At 49.1% G+C, this 13,942-nt stretch overlaps 1 protein-coding gene across 4 annotated transcripts in view; it reads left to right on the top strand.

Moving 5' to 3' along the window:
- The window catches only part of STARD8 (StAR related lipid transfer domain containing 8), a 63,764-nt gene that overhangs the window by 36,961 nt on the left and 12,861 nt on the right, over positions 1 to 13,942 (top strand). For all 4 annotated transcript variants that reach the window (XM_033156610.1, XM_033156609.1, XM_033156611.1 and 1 more), the window contains 3 exons: positions 9,060 to 9,131; positions 11,768 to 11,849; positions 13,699 to 13,762. In XM_033156610.1, coding sequence (XP_033012501.1) covers positions 9,060 to 9,131; positions 11,768 to 11,849; positions 13,699 to 13,762 — 218 coding nt within the window. The remainder of the gene's footprint in view (positions 1 to 9,059; positions 9,132 to 11,767; positions 11,850 to 13,698; positions 13,763 to 13,942) is intronic.

Raw genomic sequence — 13,942 nt, 5'->3', positions numbered from 1 at the left:
ATTGGTTTTGTAAATGACATGCATCCCATCCTCCAATTGGTTGGGTCTGGGTTGGAGAGGACGAGATACTTTCTCTGGGCGCCCCTCGTAGCAAAATGCTGCGATGCACAGACAAGCCCAGAACCTTTTAGGAGATCCATGCATACCAGTAAAATTCCTCCAGCTTTATCATATTTGCACAACACCCTTTTGTGGCGTCTTCAGGATTGCACAACTCTTCTCCTCACCGAAGAAAGGTGGGGAGGAGGAGAGATTGCCTGTTGCCTGTGAGGGCAATTTCTGAATGGGAGAGCTAAGCACAATAGTCACCTTCGAAAACTCTGGATTTCCATTTCCCTTTTGCAAAAGGATGCATCGCCCTCACAGGATTGCCACCTTTTGTCCCTCAGGAGGGCTCTTCTGCCTTTTTGCAGTTATGTCCCATGTGCTGTGGATTCCTAGGCAAAACCCAAGCAGTCCAGGAAATGAGCTGAAACTCTCTTGCATTTCCTTCCTTCTTTCTCATCCTAGCTTTCATGCTTCCTGCTGTCTGACCTGTTCATCGGTTATCTTAGCTAGTTAAAAACGTTGCACATTGAAAAGATATGTGTTTTATTGTGAATATCAGTGCTTAGAAAACCTGAACAGAGGGAAACTGCACTGTCTTTTTTTAATTTTTTAAGGCACAATCTCTCTCTTTTCACCCCTCTTCAAAAACAAACTTCTTGCTCTGGGGATTTTGCTTTTTATCCTTCTGTAAATTTTAGCTAAATCTCATCCGGTGAAGCAAGGTCAGGTTGCAGCCCAATGTGATTTCCTTTCTAGCCAGTGGAAATATTTGTAGGACCACCAACAGAGCCCCCACTTTCAGGAAGAGGCCAGGAAGGTGGAGGCAGCCCAGTCAAAGGAGCGGATGGATTCCTTTCAGGAGGTCAGGCATTCTGCAGGCCCTTCGTGGCATTTGGCTGCTTCTTGCTGTGTTCAAAGAACTTTGGACCTGCTCAGAGACACACACTGCCTGTGGGGCTAACATTTCTGAAAAATTTGGCGACCTTAGCCTCCTATCCAGCGTAGCAGAAAGAGGTCCACCTCAATGGAAGATAAATAAGGATTAAAACCTCTGAGGGGAGAGGTTGCAGTTGAGGAATAATCAGTTAAGGGGAGTTTGGCCTTTCCGCAAACGCTACAAGCCTTTGTTTCTTCCCCTCTTTAGGGAAAAGCTGGCCTGAATCATGCTCTGCAGGGGAAAGTGGGGAATTATTGGCTGTCAAATTGCCATGCCAGGTTGCATATTGCTCCTCAGTTTCAGGGCTTATGCACACTTGCCTTTCCTCAGATCTTTCCAGGAATAGTCTGTGCTCCATTTCCAAGCATCTCTTTCCTTCCCCCTCTGGAGCATCCCTCCCCCGCAAACCCCCCCTCCAACCACCACCCTGCTCTTTAAAGCTCAGTCGGAACAAACAGCAATCAGAGACCTGCCAAAGCTACTTGGTGACTTGGAGGGCCACAGAGAGACCCTAGGCAGCTCTCTGGCCAGTCTCCTTCCCTCCAGACAGCCCCCGACTGTCGGTTCAGCAATGCTGCCTGAGGCCAATTGCTCTCTGCATCCTGTTTTGAAATGTTCCCTGCATTCCTGGCAAGGATACGCCTGTGCACAAAGGACGGCTCTTTTCTCTGTTTGGGACCCCATGACATGCTTCAGAAACCATTTCTGACAGGCCTGTTTGTCACTGTGCGGGAGGAGAGGAGGTCATGGGTGCTTGACTCCTGGCACTGCAGCTGCTTAACAGTCTTAAGGACAGATAGGGTTTGGCAGTAGCTGCCTCTCGTTGTTGTTGTTGTTGTTGTTGTTGTTGTTGTTGTTGTTGTTGTTGTTGTTGTTCCTACAGACCTCATTTCCACACCTTCATCTGGTAAGGGCATTTTATGTCATAGAATCACAGAATTGTAGAGTTGGAGGGGTCTCCCAAGAGTCATCTAGTCCAACCCCCTGCAGTGCAGGAATCACAGCTAAGGAATCCCTGACAGATGGCCACCCAACCTCTGAGGAAGTCCGTTCCACTGTCGAACAGCTCTTACCATCAGAAAGTTCTTCCTAATGTCTAATGGGAATCTCCTTTCTTGAAATTCGAATCCATTGGTTTGGGTCCTCTTCCCTGGAGCAGCAGAAAACAAGCTTCCTTCCATCTTCCGTGTGAAAGCCCTTCAGATATTTGAAGGTGGCTCTTATCACCTCTCAGTCTCCTCTGGAGATGCTGGGCAAATTTCCGCCCATGGGGACTGTTAGCTCACAGAGGGGAACTCCCAGGTTGTCCTGGAATCATAGAATAGCAGCGTTGGAAGGTAACCCAGAGGTCATCTAATCTAAACCCCTGCAAGACAGGCCGCTCCATTGTCAACGGAGTGCCTAAGACCACCGAGGGTCTCTTGCAGCTGAGGCAAGATGGAAGCTCTCCCTCTTTGCTGTGCTCGCTGTTACCAGTTCTCCCTTCCCTTGCACCTGAGTAAACACACATGAGACTGGGCTCTAAATCTGCTCTTTTGGGTCCTTGCAACGCCTTCCATGCACATCCCGTCCCTCTCTTCTGAATCCCTCTGCTCTCACATATTTGCAGAGGAGAGTTGTTTCAGGATCCTGAGCTTTCCTCAAATTCTGGGTGACTGGAATTCCTCCAGGGAGACAACCACCCTCCTGTTTCACAGAAAACAACATTGCGGCTTCATCTTCTGGCGCCACGGGACCACTGAGCAACAGAAAGGTCCACCCAGGAGCGAGTGGGAGGGAGGCTTTTCCTGTGGAGAGCTAGGTTGAAGGCCAAAAGTGGGGGGGGGGGAGGAGGATGGGATCCCAAGGAGCTGAAACACCCACTTTCAGGTGCCAAAGCAGGGAAGAATCTTGGCTTTGAAAACATTGAGGACCAGGACACATTCTGTGTCGGCAGGTGAAACCCAGGCTATTCTGAGGGAGCATCTTGGAAGGAAGGAGATCCACCTGTCAGGGATTCTTTCGCCTTGATTCATGCATTGCAGAGGCTTGCACTAGATCACCTTTGGGATTCCCTTCCAACACTACTGTTCTATGAGAGGAATCCGGTTTGGTTTGGTCTGGGTTTCTTTTATTTCTGAAAGAAAATCGACTCGGTTTGCACCTCCCAGACGAATACACGGATCGGAAGAGAATTACCCTACAGATTTTGCACTTCTCCAAAGTTGGTGGTGACAGGTCTCAGCTCAAAAAAAACATACCAAAATGTGTAATGTTCTAAAATGAATCACATTTAGAAATGCCTGCATGGAGATGAAATACACAAGTTAATTTTTCATACTTTTTTTTTAAAGATGCAAATTAATGTGGAAACAGGGTAGCGGGGACTTGTCAGTAAACACAGGCAGGATTGAGACAGTCTGGGAAAACCAGCAGTCCAAACCACAGGACCCATGTGCTGCTTGCGTGATGTTTTCCATACCAGGAGTGGATCTGGATGTTTGGCTGCAATGGATGCTTGCAGGTTGCGGAGAGTCTGCTTGCTTCTCCACCTTGGCCAGTTTAGAATAATTGAATTGTAGAATTGGAAGGATCCCCAAGGGCTCATCTAGTCCAACCTCCTGCAGTGCAGGAATCGAAGAGTAGTTAACCAGTAAGGAACTTATTGGTTTGACTAGTTAAAGTCTATTCTGTTGGGTCAACGTCACTGGGGCACCAGGTTGTGCAGAGCCCCAACTAAAGGCCTTCGGTCTCTGCATTCCTAATCTGGCAAACGCTCCAAATGACAGGAAAGGAGATTCTGACTAAACATCAGGAGGAACTTTCTAACAGTAAGCTGTTTGACAGTGGAGTGGACTCCCTCGGGAGCTGGTGGACTCTCTTTCTTTGGCAGGTTTCAAGCAGGAGTTGGATGGATTCTTCAGCAGTGCTTCTTGCAATGCTGCTGGTTGGACCATTCTATGGTCCTGCTATGCTATGGGGTGATGGCTGTTCTGCTTCTGGGCACAATGTAAAGTGCTGGTTCTTTTACAGATCATGTGAGGGAGGCCTGAAAGCTAAACTGCTATAAACATCGTTGTGGTTTCTTCATTTCACGGGGCCTGACTCGATGACCCTTTGGCGTACCTTCCCCCTCTCTGATCCTGTGATTCATTGGAAGCTTTTAAACAGAAGTTGGGTGGCCACTTCCCAGGAATTGGTTGTCATTCATGCATTGCAGGGGGGTTGGGCTGGATTACCCTTGGGGTCCCTTCCAACAGTACAATTCTATGCTTCTGCGACTCCAGCCTGGACCCAGTCGTGGGAGCTAATAATTCTAAAACCGACAGTCGGGGTTCATCCAGCTGCTCAAGCAGCCTAAGCCTGGTCCCTTGGGGTGGGATCCTGTGAACCGAGTGGAATTGCTGGTGGGCTTGCTTAGAAGCCAGCATCTCTTGTTTGGGACCCAGGCAGCTGATTTAACCGATGGCCTTCCACCTGCAGACTGACCCCAGAGAGAGGGAGGGAGGGTGTCTTCCTTTTCTATGCTCTCCGTAATGTCCACAACGCTGTTGCTGTCTTGCATTGCGATTCCGTGAGATCATATTTGGCGCATGCTGTTCACTCTTCCTGTGTGGGTGGAAGTTCCAGGCAGAGTCCTTGGTTTGCTGGTGCTGAGGCCCAGGGCAGGACAGCACTGCCGATGGGTAAAAGCTGCAGTCATGTGTGCAGGATGGGATGGTCCAGACTGTTCCCAAGCCTTGTGGAGAGACATCCTTCTGAGTGTGGCCTCTTTTATCCTCCTCAAGTCCTTTTATTTGTTGAACATGCCCATCTGCTAGGCACAGATGGCTGTGCTCTGCTATCCACAGTTGGAGGCAAAGATGCTTCTGAATCGCAGTTGCTGGAAACCGCAAGAGGGCAGAGCGGCTCTTGAACTCGAATACCCGCCTGTGGGTTTTCCACAGGCATCTGATTGGGCTAACTGAGAACAGGATGCTGGACTAGATGGGCCTGATCCTACAGGGCTCTTTTTATGTTTCACTAATAGGTTGCAAGTTGATTGCTGTGGCAAAGCCAGATGGGGAAACTTCGGTTGTAGGGTCCTAGAATTGTAGAGGGGGGTTGGGGTGGGGACAGATGAGTCGGGAGGCAAGCACACAGGGGCTGCCCTGTCACCAGGCCGTGGCATGTTGTGTGGTTGAGCAGTAACATCTGAGTTTTGTCTCCATGCCTCCTTACCTCTGCTCAGCTGAGTGCTTTGTCAAGTTTTTCTAAATGCCCAGCTTGACCATGGCGTAGGCAGGCATTGTTCTTGTGTCTTTATTTGTTTTAAATAGTAGAATAGGCAGTCCTGTTCAATTTGTAAAATAAGAGAGAGGGGGAGGGAGGGAAAGTTAGAACTGTAGAGTTGCAAGGGACCCCTGAGGGTCATATGAGAGCCAGTGTGGTGTAGTGGTTAAGAGTGGTGGACTCGTAATCTGGTGAACCCAGTTCGCTTCCCCACTCCTCCACATGCAGCTGCTGGGTGAGCTTGGGCTAGTCACACTTCTTTGAAGTCTCTCAGCCCCACTCACCTCACAGAGTGTTTGTTGTGGGGGAGGAAGGGAAAGGAGAAGGTTAGCCGCTTTGAGACTCCTTAGGGTAGTGATAAAGCGGGATATCAAATCCAAACTCCTCCCCTCCCCCCTCCCTCCCTCCTCCTCCTCCTCCTCCTCCTCCTCTTCTTCTTCTTCACATAGTTTAACCCCGCCTGCAGTGCAGGAATCACAAATCTGAAAACATTCCTGCATACCCAGGCATTGGTTAGGTGCCTATCAAGCTACTCTGTTTTACTTCAGTACAACCTCAGTTCAGAGCATTTAACAATGGAAACCAATAAGTTTAAAAATATATATATATATGCAATAAATGATCTCCTTGGGTCCGACCCCCTGCAATGCAGAAATCACAACTGAAGCATCCATGACAGATGGCCATCCAACCTCTGCTTAACCCCCCCCCCCATTGATCCTTTCTAGCCTTTTGCCTGGGAAACATATGTGTGCCTAGTTTTGGGGGTGTCCTCTTTTGCAGTCTTTCCCCCACTGCCTTGTTGGGATCGGTGGCGTGTCAGGGGCGGCTTTTTCGATTACATTGAGGCTAGAAGTTAAGACCCAGTGAGCAAATTTTACTAGAATTACCAACCTCCCTCTCTGGGAAAATAATTTGATGCATATCCTACTTTTTCACAATTGTGTTCATGGAATTCTTGAGCTACGATCCCAGCATTGCAAGGGGTTGGACTAGATGACATTCAGGGGGTGTGTGTGTGTGTGTGTTGCAAAACAGCTTTCAGGTAAATGCAGTATCAATTCCTGACAGTTTTGCAACAACATCACAATCTTTGCTTAACAGTGCTGTATAAGCAAACTTTTTATAAAACAACAACAACAACCAAAAACACAAGACTTACTAGCAACATATTGAAGTAGCTGCGACAATGTGATCAAACGCAAACAGCAAGCATGGAGACAACAATACAACAAGCATGGAGACCGCAACCCAATACAGTATGCAGATGGGAACTAAATGCAGAGAATTGCTCCCTAGGTGACAGCTTGTCTATGTGAGGCTCCCCCTGCACTAGATTCATGAGCTGCGTTTAGTAGAGGATGCTGCAGCACAATTGGTCACAGGAGGGAGGCCTTGGCAGCACAAACCACCTGTGCTCAGGGATCTACACCAGTTGCCGATTTGCTTCTGGGCCAAGTTCAAGGTGTTACTGCTAAAACCCTGAACAACTTAGGATCAGTTTACCTGTAAGATCGCTGTATCCCCCGTACAACCACTCAGCCGCTTTGATCAGCAGAATTGGTGCTGTTGCAGCTGCCACATGATCCCCATTCCACACTTGCAATTCCTCGATCTTTTAGTGTAGTGGCACCTGAACTTCGGAACTCCCTGCCTATTGATGCCAGGCAGGGGCCTTCTCTGTACTTTTTTTGGCACCTGCTAAAAATATTTTGGTTTAGGCAAGCCTACCCAGATGTTTAGATAGCTTGTGCGAGTTTCAATCTGTTTTTAGTCTGTTGTTATTTCAAAACTCTGAAATTATCGTTGGCAACTCTTCTAATAGATAATTTTATTGTTTCATCTATTTTTGTAAACCGCTTTGAGTGGTTTTTTGTGTGGTTGCAGCAAGACTAGAGGTAACCCAGAAGGACAATTAAATGGCATTTTGGAACCTGTTTACATCGGAATTCCCATACATCCATTCAGTTTGTTTTGTTCTAATATTGTACAGGATTAATAATATTTGCTGGAATCTAAGTACTGCCTTGCAGGGGGTTGAACTAGATGGTCCTTTGGGTGGGTGGGTGGGGGGTCCCTTCCAATGCAACAAATCATACAATTCCTTCAACAGTTTGCTTTGTGATGGTGGAAAGGGTCTGAATCCTGGATGGTTCCTGTAATTCCTTCGGAGATAACAGATCTCTTGCTGTTTCTTGGCTTGGACCACTTTTTGATGCTGATGTCCAGAGAGGCATTTTTCACTTGCCCCACCCTGCACTAGAATGCTTTGCTTTTTTTACTTATTTTTTTATTTGCGTGTGCAGCCGTGGTACGAAAACAAACCCTGTTCCGACTGGCCAAAGGGAAGGCAGATTTCTTCCTCCTTTCCTGCCCCCTCCTCCATCCCTTATCCATTGCTTTGTGGAACAGCGGGAAGGAAGTTCACGTTTCCATTGCTGATGTGAAGCAGAGTTCATCAGGTTCTCAGGTCACGTCTGAGCAACACACCCTGTTTTCCTTGCTGCTCTGGAATGGCTGCCTGACTCGCCTTGCAGAGATCCCAGCCTGGGTCAGCGTCTGCATGGATCCCAAGAGGCCATGCAGAGAGCTGATCAGGCCTGCAAAGCTTCAGCTGTTGTATCCTGGTGAAACCGTCCACCTTCAGGGGTGATCATGAACCTCCAGGATGCTCTGAAAGGAATGACAGAAGCCCTTTTGTAGCTCCCTTGCTGACTTCTTCCCAATGCTCTTTGTGGATACCAGACCTCTTGCTGTTTCTTGCTTTGGTGAAGATGTGTGCTATGTATGGAGGGTGGTAGACTAGTCCTTTGCAAAGGGATGGTATCTATGTGTGGTGGAATTCACTGGGTCAAGTCCTTGTTTTGCAAGTAAAAAGAGGAACTGATGTCTGAACAGTGGGGGGGGGGGAATGGGGATGGCCAACTCTGTTCTCCAGTTACTACTCAGTTTGTACAGATATCTTCCTGGGGTGGGAGGGACAGAATCCTAGAATCCTAGAATGGTAGAGTTGGAATGGATCCCAAGGATCATCTAAGCCAACACCCTGCTATACAGGAATCTCAACTAAAGCATCCATGACAGAAGGTCATCCAACTTCTGCTTAAAAACCTCCAAGGAAGGAGAGCCCACAACCTCCCGAGGGAGATCATTCTACTGTCAAACAGCTCTTACTGTCAAAAAGTTATTCCTGATGTCTGTTTGGATTCTCCTTCCTTGTAACTTGGAGCCATTGATTCCATCTTCCAGGTGAAAGCCCTTTAGATATTTGAAGATGGCTATCATATGTCCTCTCTTTATCCTTTGATCCAGGCCAAACATCCCCAACTCCCTCAATTGTTCCTTATCCAAATCCTTGGTATCCAAAGCCTTGATCATCTTAGTTGCCCTTCTTTGCACACCTCCCAGCTTGTCAGTATCCTTCTTTAACTGTGGTGCCCAGAACTGGACACAGAACTCCAGGTGGAGTCTGACCAAGACTAGTACTGTGACTTCCCTCAACCGAGACACTAGACCTCTGTTGAGGCAGCCTAGAATTGGAGGCTACCCTATTCCCCTCACAGAGCTGTGTTTCCCACAGAGGTTCAACGATTGATTTTTCTTCTGAGGGAACTCTGGGAATCACAGCTCTGTGAAGGGAATGGGGGGGGGTCTCCTGATAACTCTCAGCACCTTGAACAAACTACAGTCCCCAGGGTGTTTCAGGGGGAAGCCACGATGGTTTAAAGTGGTATCATAGCATTTCAGATGTTTGGTTCCTTGTTTTTACCGGAGACATCTGCCCGTAGCTCCTCCTCAGATCTGTCCGTTTGCTCTCTTACAGAGGCTGAGGCTGCCAAGGCCTGTGACTGGCTGCGAGCGGCTGGCTTTCCTCAGTATGCCCAGCTCTACGAAGGTAAGAGAATCACGTCTGCATGCAATTCCTTTGGGATGAAGTGGGGAAGGGGAGGACCAGCCTGACACGCAGACCAGTCCACCCTGTGACTGTGTGGTTGGCTGGTTCACCTCTCTTGCTGTGTTTACTGAAGACCCACCCTCCCTAGATGTCCAGGTGAGGTCCCTCCTCAGATGGCTGCCAGTCTCTGCCTCCCCCCAGTAAGATATTATGGAATCACAGAATGGTAGAATTGGGGAGGACCAGCCTAACCTGCTTCAGTGCAGGAATCGCAGTTAAAGAATCCCAGACAAATGGCCACCCATCCTCTGTATGAAAACTTCAAGAGAAGGACGGTCCTCCATTATCCAAGGGGAGTCTGTTCCACTGTTGGGACAGCTCTTCCTGTCGGAAACCTCTTCCAAAGCTGCTGCAGCCACCACATGGGTCTCCATCTGAGACTGACTGAGCCAAAGGAAGCGTCAGGCGATGTCTGCATGAGAAACGCTTTTTACATGAAGTTTGGGGGAAGAAATGTAGGAAACCTCCCACTCCGGCTGTGTTTGTTTTGCTGCCTGCCAGCCTGTGGAGCATGCAGCCACTTCATTTCAGAGGGATTCTTTCCCTCTTCTTCTCTGGGAACCACCCTAGTGTCTCCCCTTTAAACCCAGATGGGAGTTTTAAGGGGTTTGTCCATGTCTTCCACATCCACCCAAAGGGCCAGCTGAGCTTCTGCTTTTCTCCTGCAGTGGACATTTGGCCCCCACTGGCCCACAGTGACAGAACCTAGCAGTCCTCCTCTCAGAGGTTCCTGGTGGCCATCTGAGTTGGACTCCTGCCCCCTCCCTGACAAGACATCCTCTTGCTCACTTCCTGGCTGGCGTTGAGGAAGGTGCTTCTGTCAAAGATAGGGGATCTTGGCCATCTTTTCACTGCCTCCTCAGGTATAAGGGGAGTTTTCAAGCACTTGGGGATTCTGGGCTCATGCACACTTCCTTTTGTGCTGTATTTCTAGTGTCCAAGCAGTTTTGGTTTTTATCCTGGCGCTTTCCCTGGGAAAACCCACATTTTACAGCTGAAACGGAGCAAACGGCAGCCTGTGGAAAACCCGGTTGCCATTTACTCCAATTCAGCAGTAAAACGCAGGTTTTCTCGGGGAAAGTGCTAGGACGAAAAATAAAATAAAAATGCTCAGACACAGACCTGGAACCTCCAGACCCGTGCCTAGACAGCGTGGAGGAAAAGTAAATATTCATGAGCCTTCTGATTGACAGCAAGAATCATAGAAGGGAAGACAGAGAGGTTATATGAGAGCCATCTTGAAATATCTGAAGGGCTGTCCCACAGGAGGAGATGAAGCAAGCTTGTTTTCTGCTGCTCCAGGGAGCAGGAGCAGAACCAATGGTTTGCAGTGACAAGGAAGGAGTTTCCAACTGTACCTCAGGAAGAACGTTCTGACAGGAAGAGCTCTTCCACAGCCACTTGGATTCTTCCTGCATGCCATATAATTTACAACGCAAACCATACTCAGCACAGGGTCTCCAGGCTGACTTTTGTTTCCTGTCCGCACATGGCAAGGGAGAGCCAAACAAAAGCCTGAGCTCTGCCTTAGCTGGAGGACAGGAGAGTTACGGGGCCAGGACAATCGGAGGAAGCCCCCGGCAGCAAAGCGCAGCCAGCCATTGTGCCAGTCGGATACCTCCCCTCCCATCACGTCCGCGCAAGACAAGAATGGCTGATAGTTTTTCAGGCTGCCTCTTTGTGAGGGTGGGGTGGGTGCATATGGGTCTGTTTTTGTTTGGTTTTTAGAATTGGGGAGGGGGGGTTCTTAGGTGTTTGAAGGCTTCTTTTGGGATGTGTGCATTCTCCTGATGAGATCAAGCTTTGTTTTGAAAACAACGAACAACCCACAATACTAGCCCTTCATGTAGGAATAACAGAAAAATAGAATTTTAGAGTTGGAAGGGACACCAAAGGTCATCTAGTCCAAGCCCCTGCAATGGGGGAACTTGAAAGCCATGGGGGAAAATCTGAGGGAAGAACTCTTGGCTGGAGAAAAACAGGACCAAGTAGAGCTTCATGGGGTCTGAGAGGCCCCATGTCACTCCCCAGCCCTCCCCAGTGGCTACAGTTTCCTTCGCTCTTGCTCTGCATGCATTTATTTCTCAGTTAAATAAAAGTTGCACACCTCTTAATGGCAAATAAGCGGTTTGCAAACAAAGGATTCGTTTAAATCACACATACACACGTACAAAATGCCAGTTTAAATTTTGGAGTTCACGAAGCCCGTAGTCTTCAGCACAAGTTGCTCTCTTATTCTGACACATGTCCTTTGGCAGCATTAAGGACTAGGAACTTGCTTTGTATTAAATGGAAGCTGGGATTTGCAGGGTGCTGAGCGCCAGTTTCTAAGCCGGTGTGGTATGATTCCTAAATTGCAAAGTGCTACTTACAGAAAGTGATAGCGGGCTGGTGAATTCAAGTTAGGATGGAGCCTAGAAGTGAGCATAGAGAGGGCATTTGGCAGGGCAGCAGAAATACAGGTGTCCCTTCTTCCACCACTGCCGCCACTGTGGACAACTGTCTTGTCCTCCAGCACCTTCAAACAGCCGTCCATCTTCCCGATCAAACTCTTCTCTCCTCCTTCTCATCCTCAGAATCCCTCTTCCCTCTCGACATTGCCTCTGTGAAGAAGGACCACAGCTTCTTGGACCAGGATTCCCTCAAATCCCTCTGCAGGTTAAAATAAAAAAAATAAAAATGGTCACTGTTGCCAAAAGATTGAAATGGAAGGAAATGGGGAAGCACGTCGTTGTGGTCAGAGGGTGGCGTTGGAGAGGGCAGCTCAGGGGATGCGGAGGTCTGACCTTTCCTGGTCCTGTCAAGCAGCTGACTGTCAACTGGCTCAGTGAGGTGGGGAGGGTGATCCTGGGACCTGGCCTGTCCTCTCTGACAAACCCATTTGGGTCTGGGGAAATATTCTGTCCATTTGCTTGACGGGCAAACCGCGGCTTCTGGGGCTGATGAATCCAAACTCGCACCTCGGTCCAGAGCATCTTGCTGCTCAGTATAAGGCTGGTTGGGTTTTCTAGGGGTGCCAGCTCTGACACGCTGCCATGACTGGGATAAGCCCAGAGGGTGGAGATGCTGCAGGATGTGAGCTTGACTGAGCTCTGGAAGTTGACGTCACAGATGAGGTCACATACAGGAAACCTGAAGCCATGGCTAAATTGAAGAGCCGTTCTTAAATGTGGCTCCCAAGTCTTCCTTTGAGTTGCCGGTGGCAAGAGCGGTTTGGCAGTAGAGCAGACTCCCTCGGAAGGTGCTGGACCCTCCTTCGCTGCAGGTTTTTAAGCAGAGTTTAGATGGCCATCTCTCGGGGATTCTGTAGCAGTGATTCTTGCATTGTAGGGATGGCCCTTGGGGTCCAATCCAACTCTACAATTCTGTGAAGTTATAGCTCTGTAGAAAAACTAGGGGACGGGTCGCAGGGGGAGTTTGCTCCCTCAGATGCTTTTTTCCTCCTAAATCCCCCTTGTTTTGGGTCACCCCCCCCCCAAGCCTGCTGCTCCTTCCCTCTTGTGCTTCGTTGCGATCATTTGGGCAACATTAGGATTCCTGCGTTAACTTTAATCCACGTAAACCAGGTTCCTTGATGAGATTATTGCCCTGCACGTAACGCCACAAATGGGGTTGCACTTTCACATTCCAAAACCTACCACAATGCTCCCCCTTTCAGTAAATTTATTATCAACTTGTCTAGCTTTTTAAAATTGTAATGGCTACTGCTGCTATTGCTACTATTTTAAACTGCCCTCCCCAATTTGCTACTGGTTATTCCATTGTCAACGTTGTTCCGATGCTCTGGGCCTGTTTTAATTTAATTTAATTTAATTTTGACCAGGCAGCTCTTGGGCTTTGCCAAGATAAACAGCCCACCATCTCAAAATACAAATAAATACCGTAGCATGTGTGTTAATCAGCTTGGGAAGTTGGGGTGGGGCTTCTCAGAGGCCTAAGGCCTGGCCCAGTGCCCTTGACTGATACCTTTTAGCCTGGTAACCCCTTAGAAGGAATACATGGTTCCTGCATTGCAGGGGGTTGGACTGGATGACCCTTGGGGGTCCCTTCCAACTCGTATGATTCTGTGATCACCGTGTGTCTGTGTTGGGGGCCAGGCTTTAATCTCCTTGCCAGCTGGCTCCACACTCCAGGAACTTTCTGTTAGGGGGCAGGAGGCCGGGGGGACATTTCTCTGGACTCGGGTCGCAGTTGCTGGCGTGAGATGAAAGTGACGCCCAGCCGGTCGCCCGCATGTTTGAGCAGCTGGAAGCGCCTCACTGGGGCTGCTGAGCCACACGTGTTGGTTGCTTAGTGCCCATAGCTCCCCCTCTATTGGCCTGAACTGGCACCCCCACCCACAGCATCCCTGGAGAGAGCCGCGCGTGGTCACTTGATCCCCAGCTGTTTGCGGGACAAGTGACGGTGCCCCGAAACAAGAGCCGCTTGTTTTTAAATAGCCCGGCCGGCGGCAGCTGGGACAGGACGGCCAAGCCAGACAAAAGCCCCTCTCCTTTGCTCCTTGCAGGAGACTCGTGACACTGAACTCGTGCGCCTCGATGAAGCTGGAGGTCCACTTTCAGCGAAAACAGGTACGCCTGGGCCCTCAGATAGGGGGGGCCGGGAGGGGCCCAGAGGAATCGAACCTGGACCCTGGGGAAGGAAGCTCAGGCAGACCTAGCACAGCAGAAAGCAGGTCTCAGTCAGGTTTTCTCCCTCGCTGCCACCCAAATCGCTTTATTAAAGGTTTTTAAACAACACAGAACAGACCC

Source organism: Lacerta agilis, chromosome 8 (assembly GCF_009819535.1).
Source record: "Lacerta agilis isolate rLacAgi1 chromosome 8, rLacAgi1.pri, whole genome shotgun sequence".
NCBI lineage: Eukaryota > Metazoa > Chordata > Lepidosauria > Squamata > Lacertidae > Lacerta > Lacerta agilis.
This window is presented reverse-complemented; position numbering and strand designations above follow the sequence as displayed.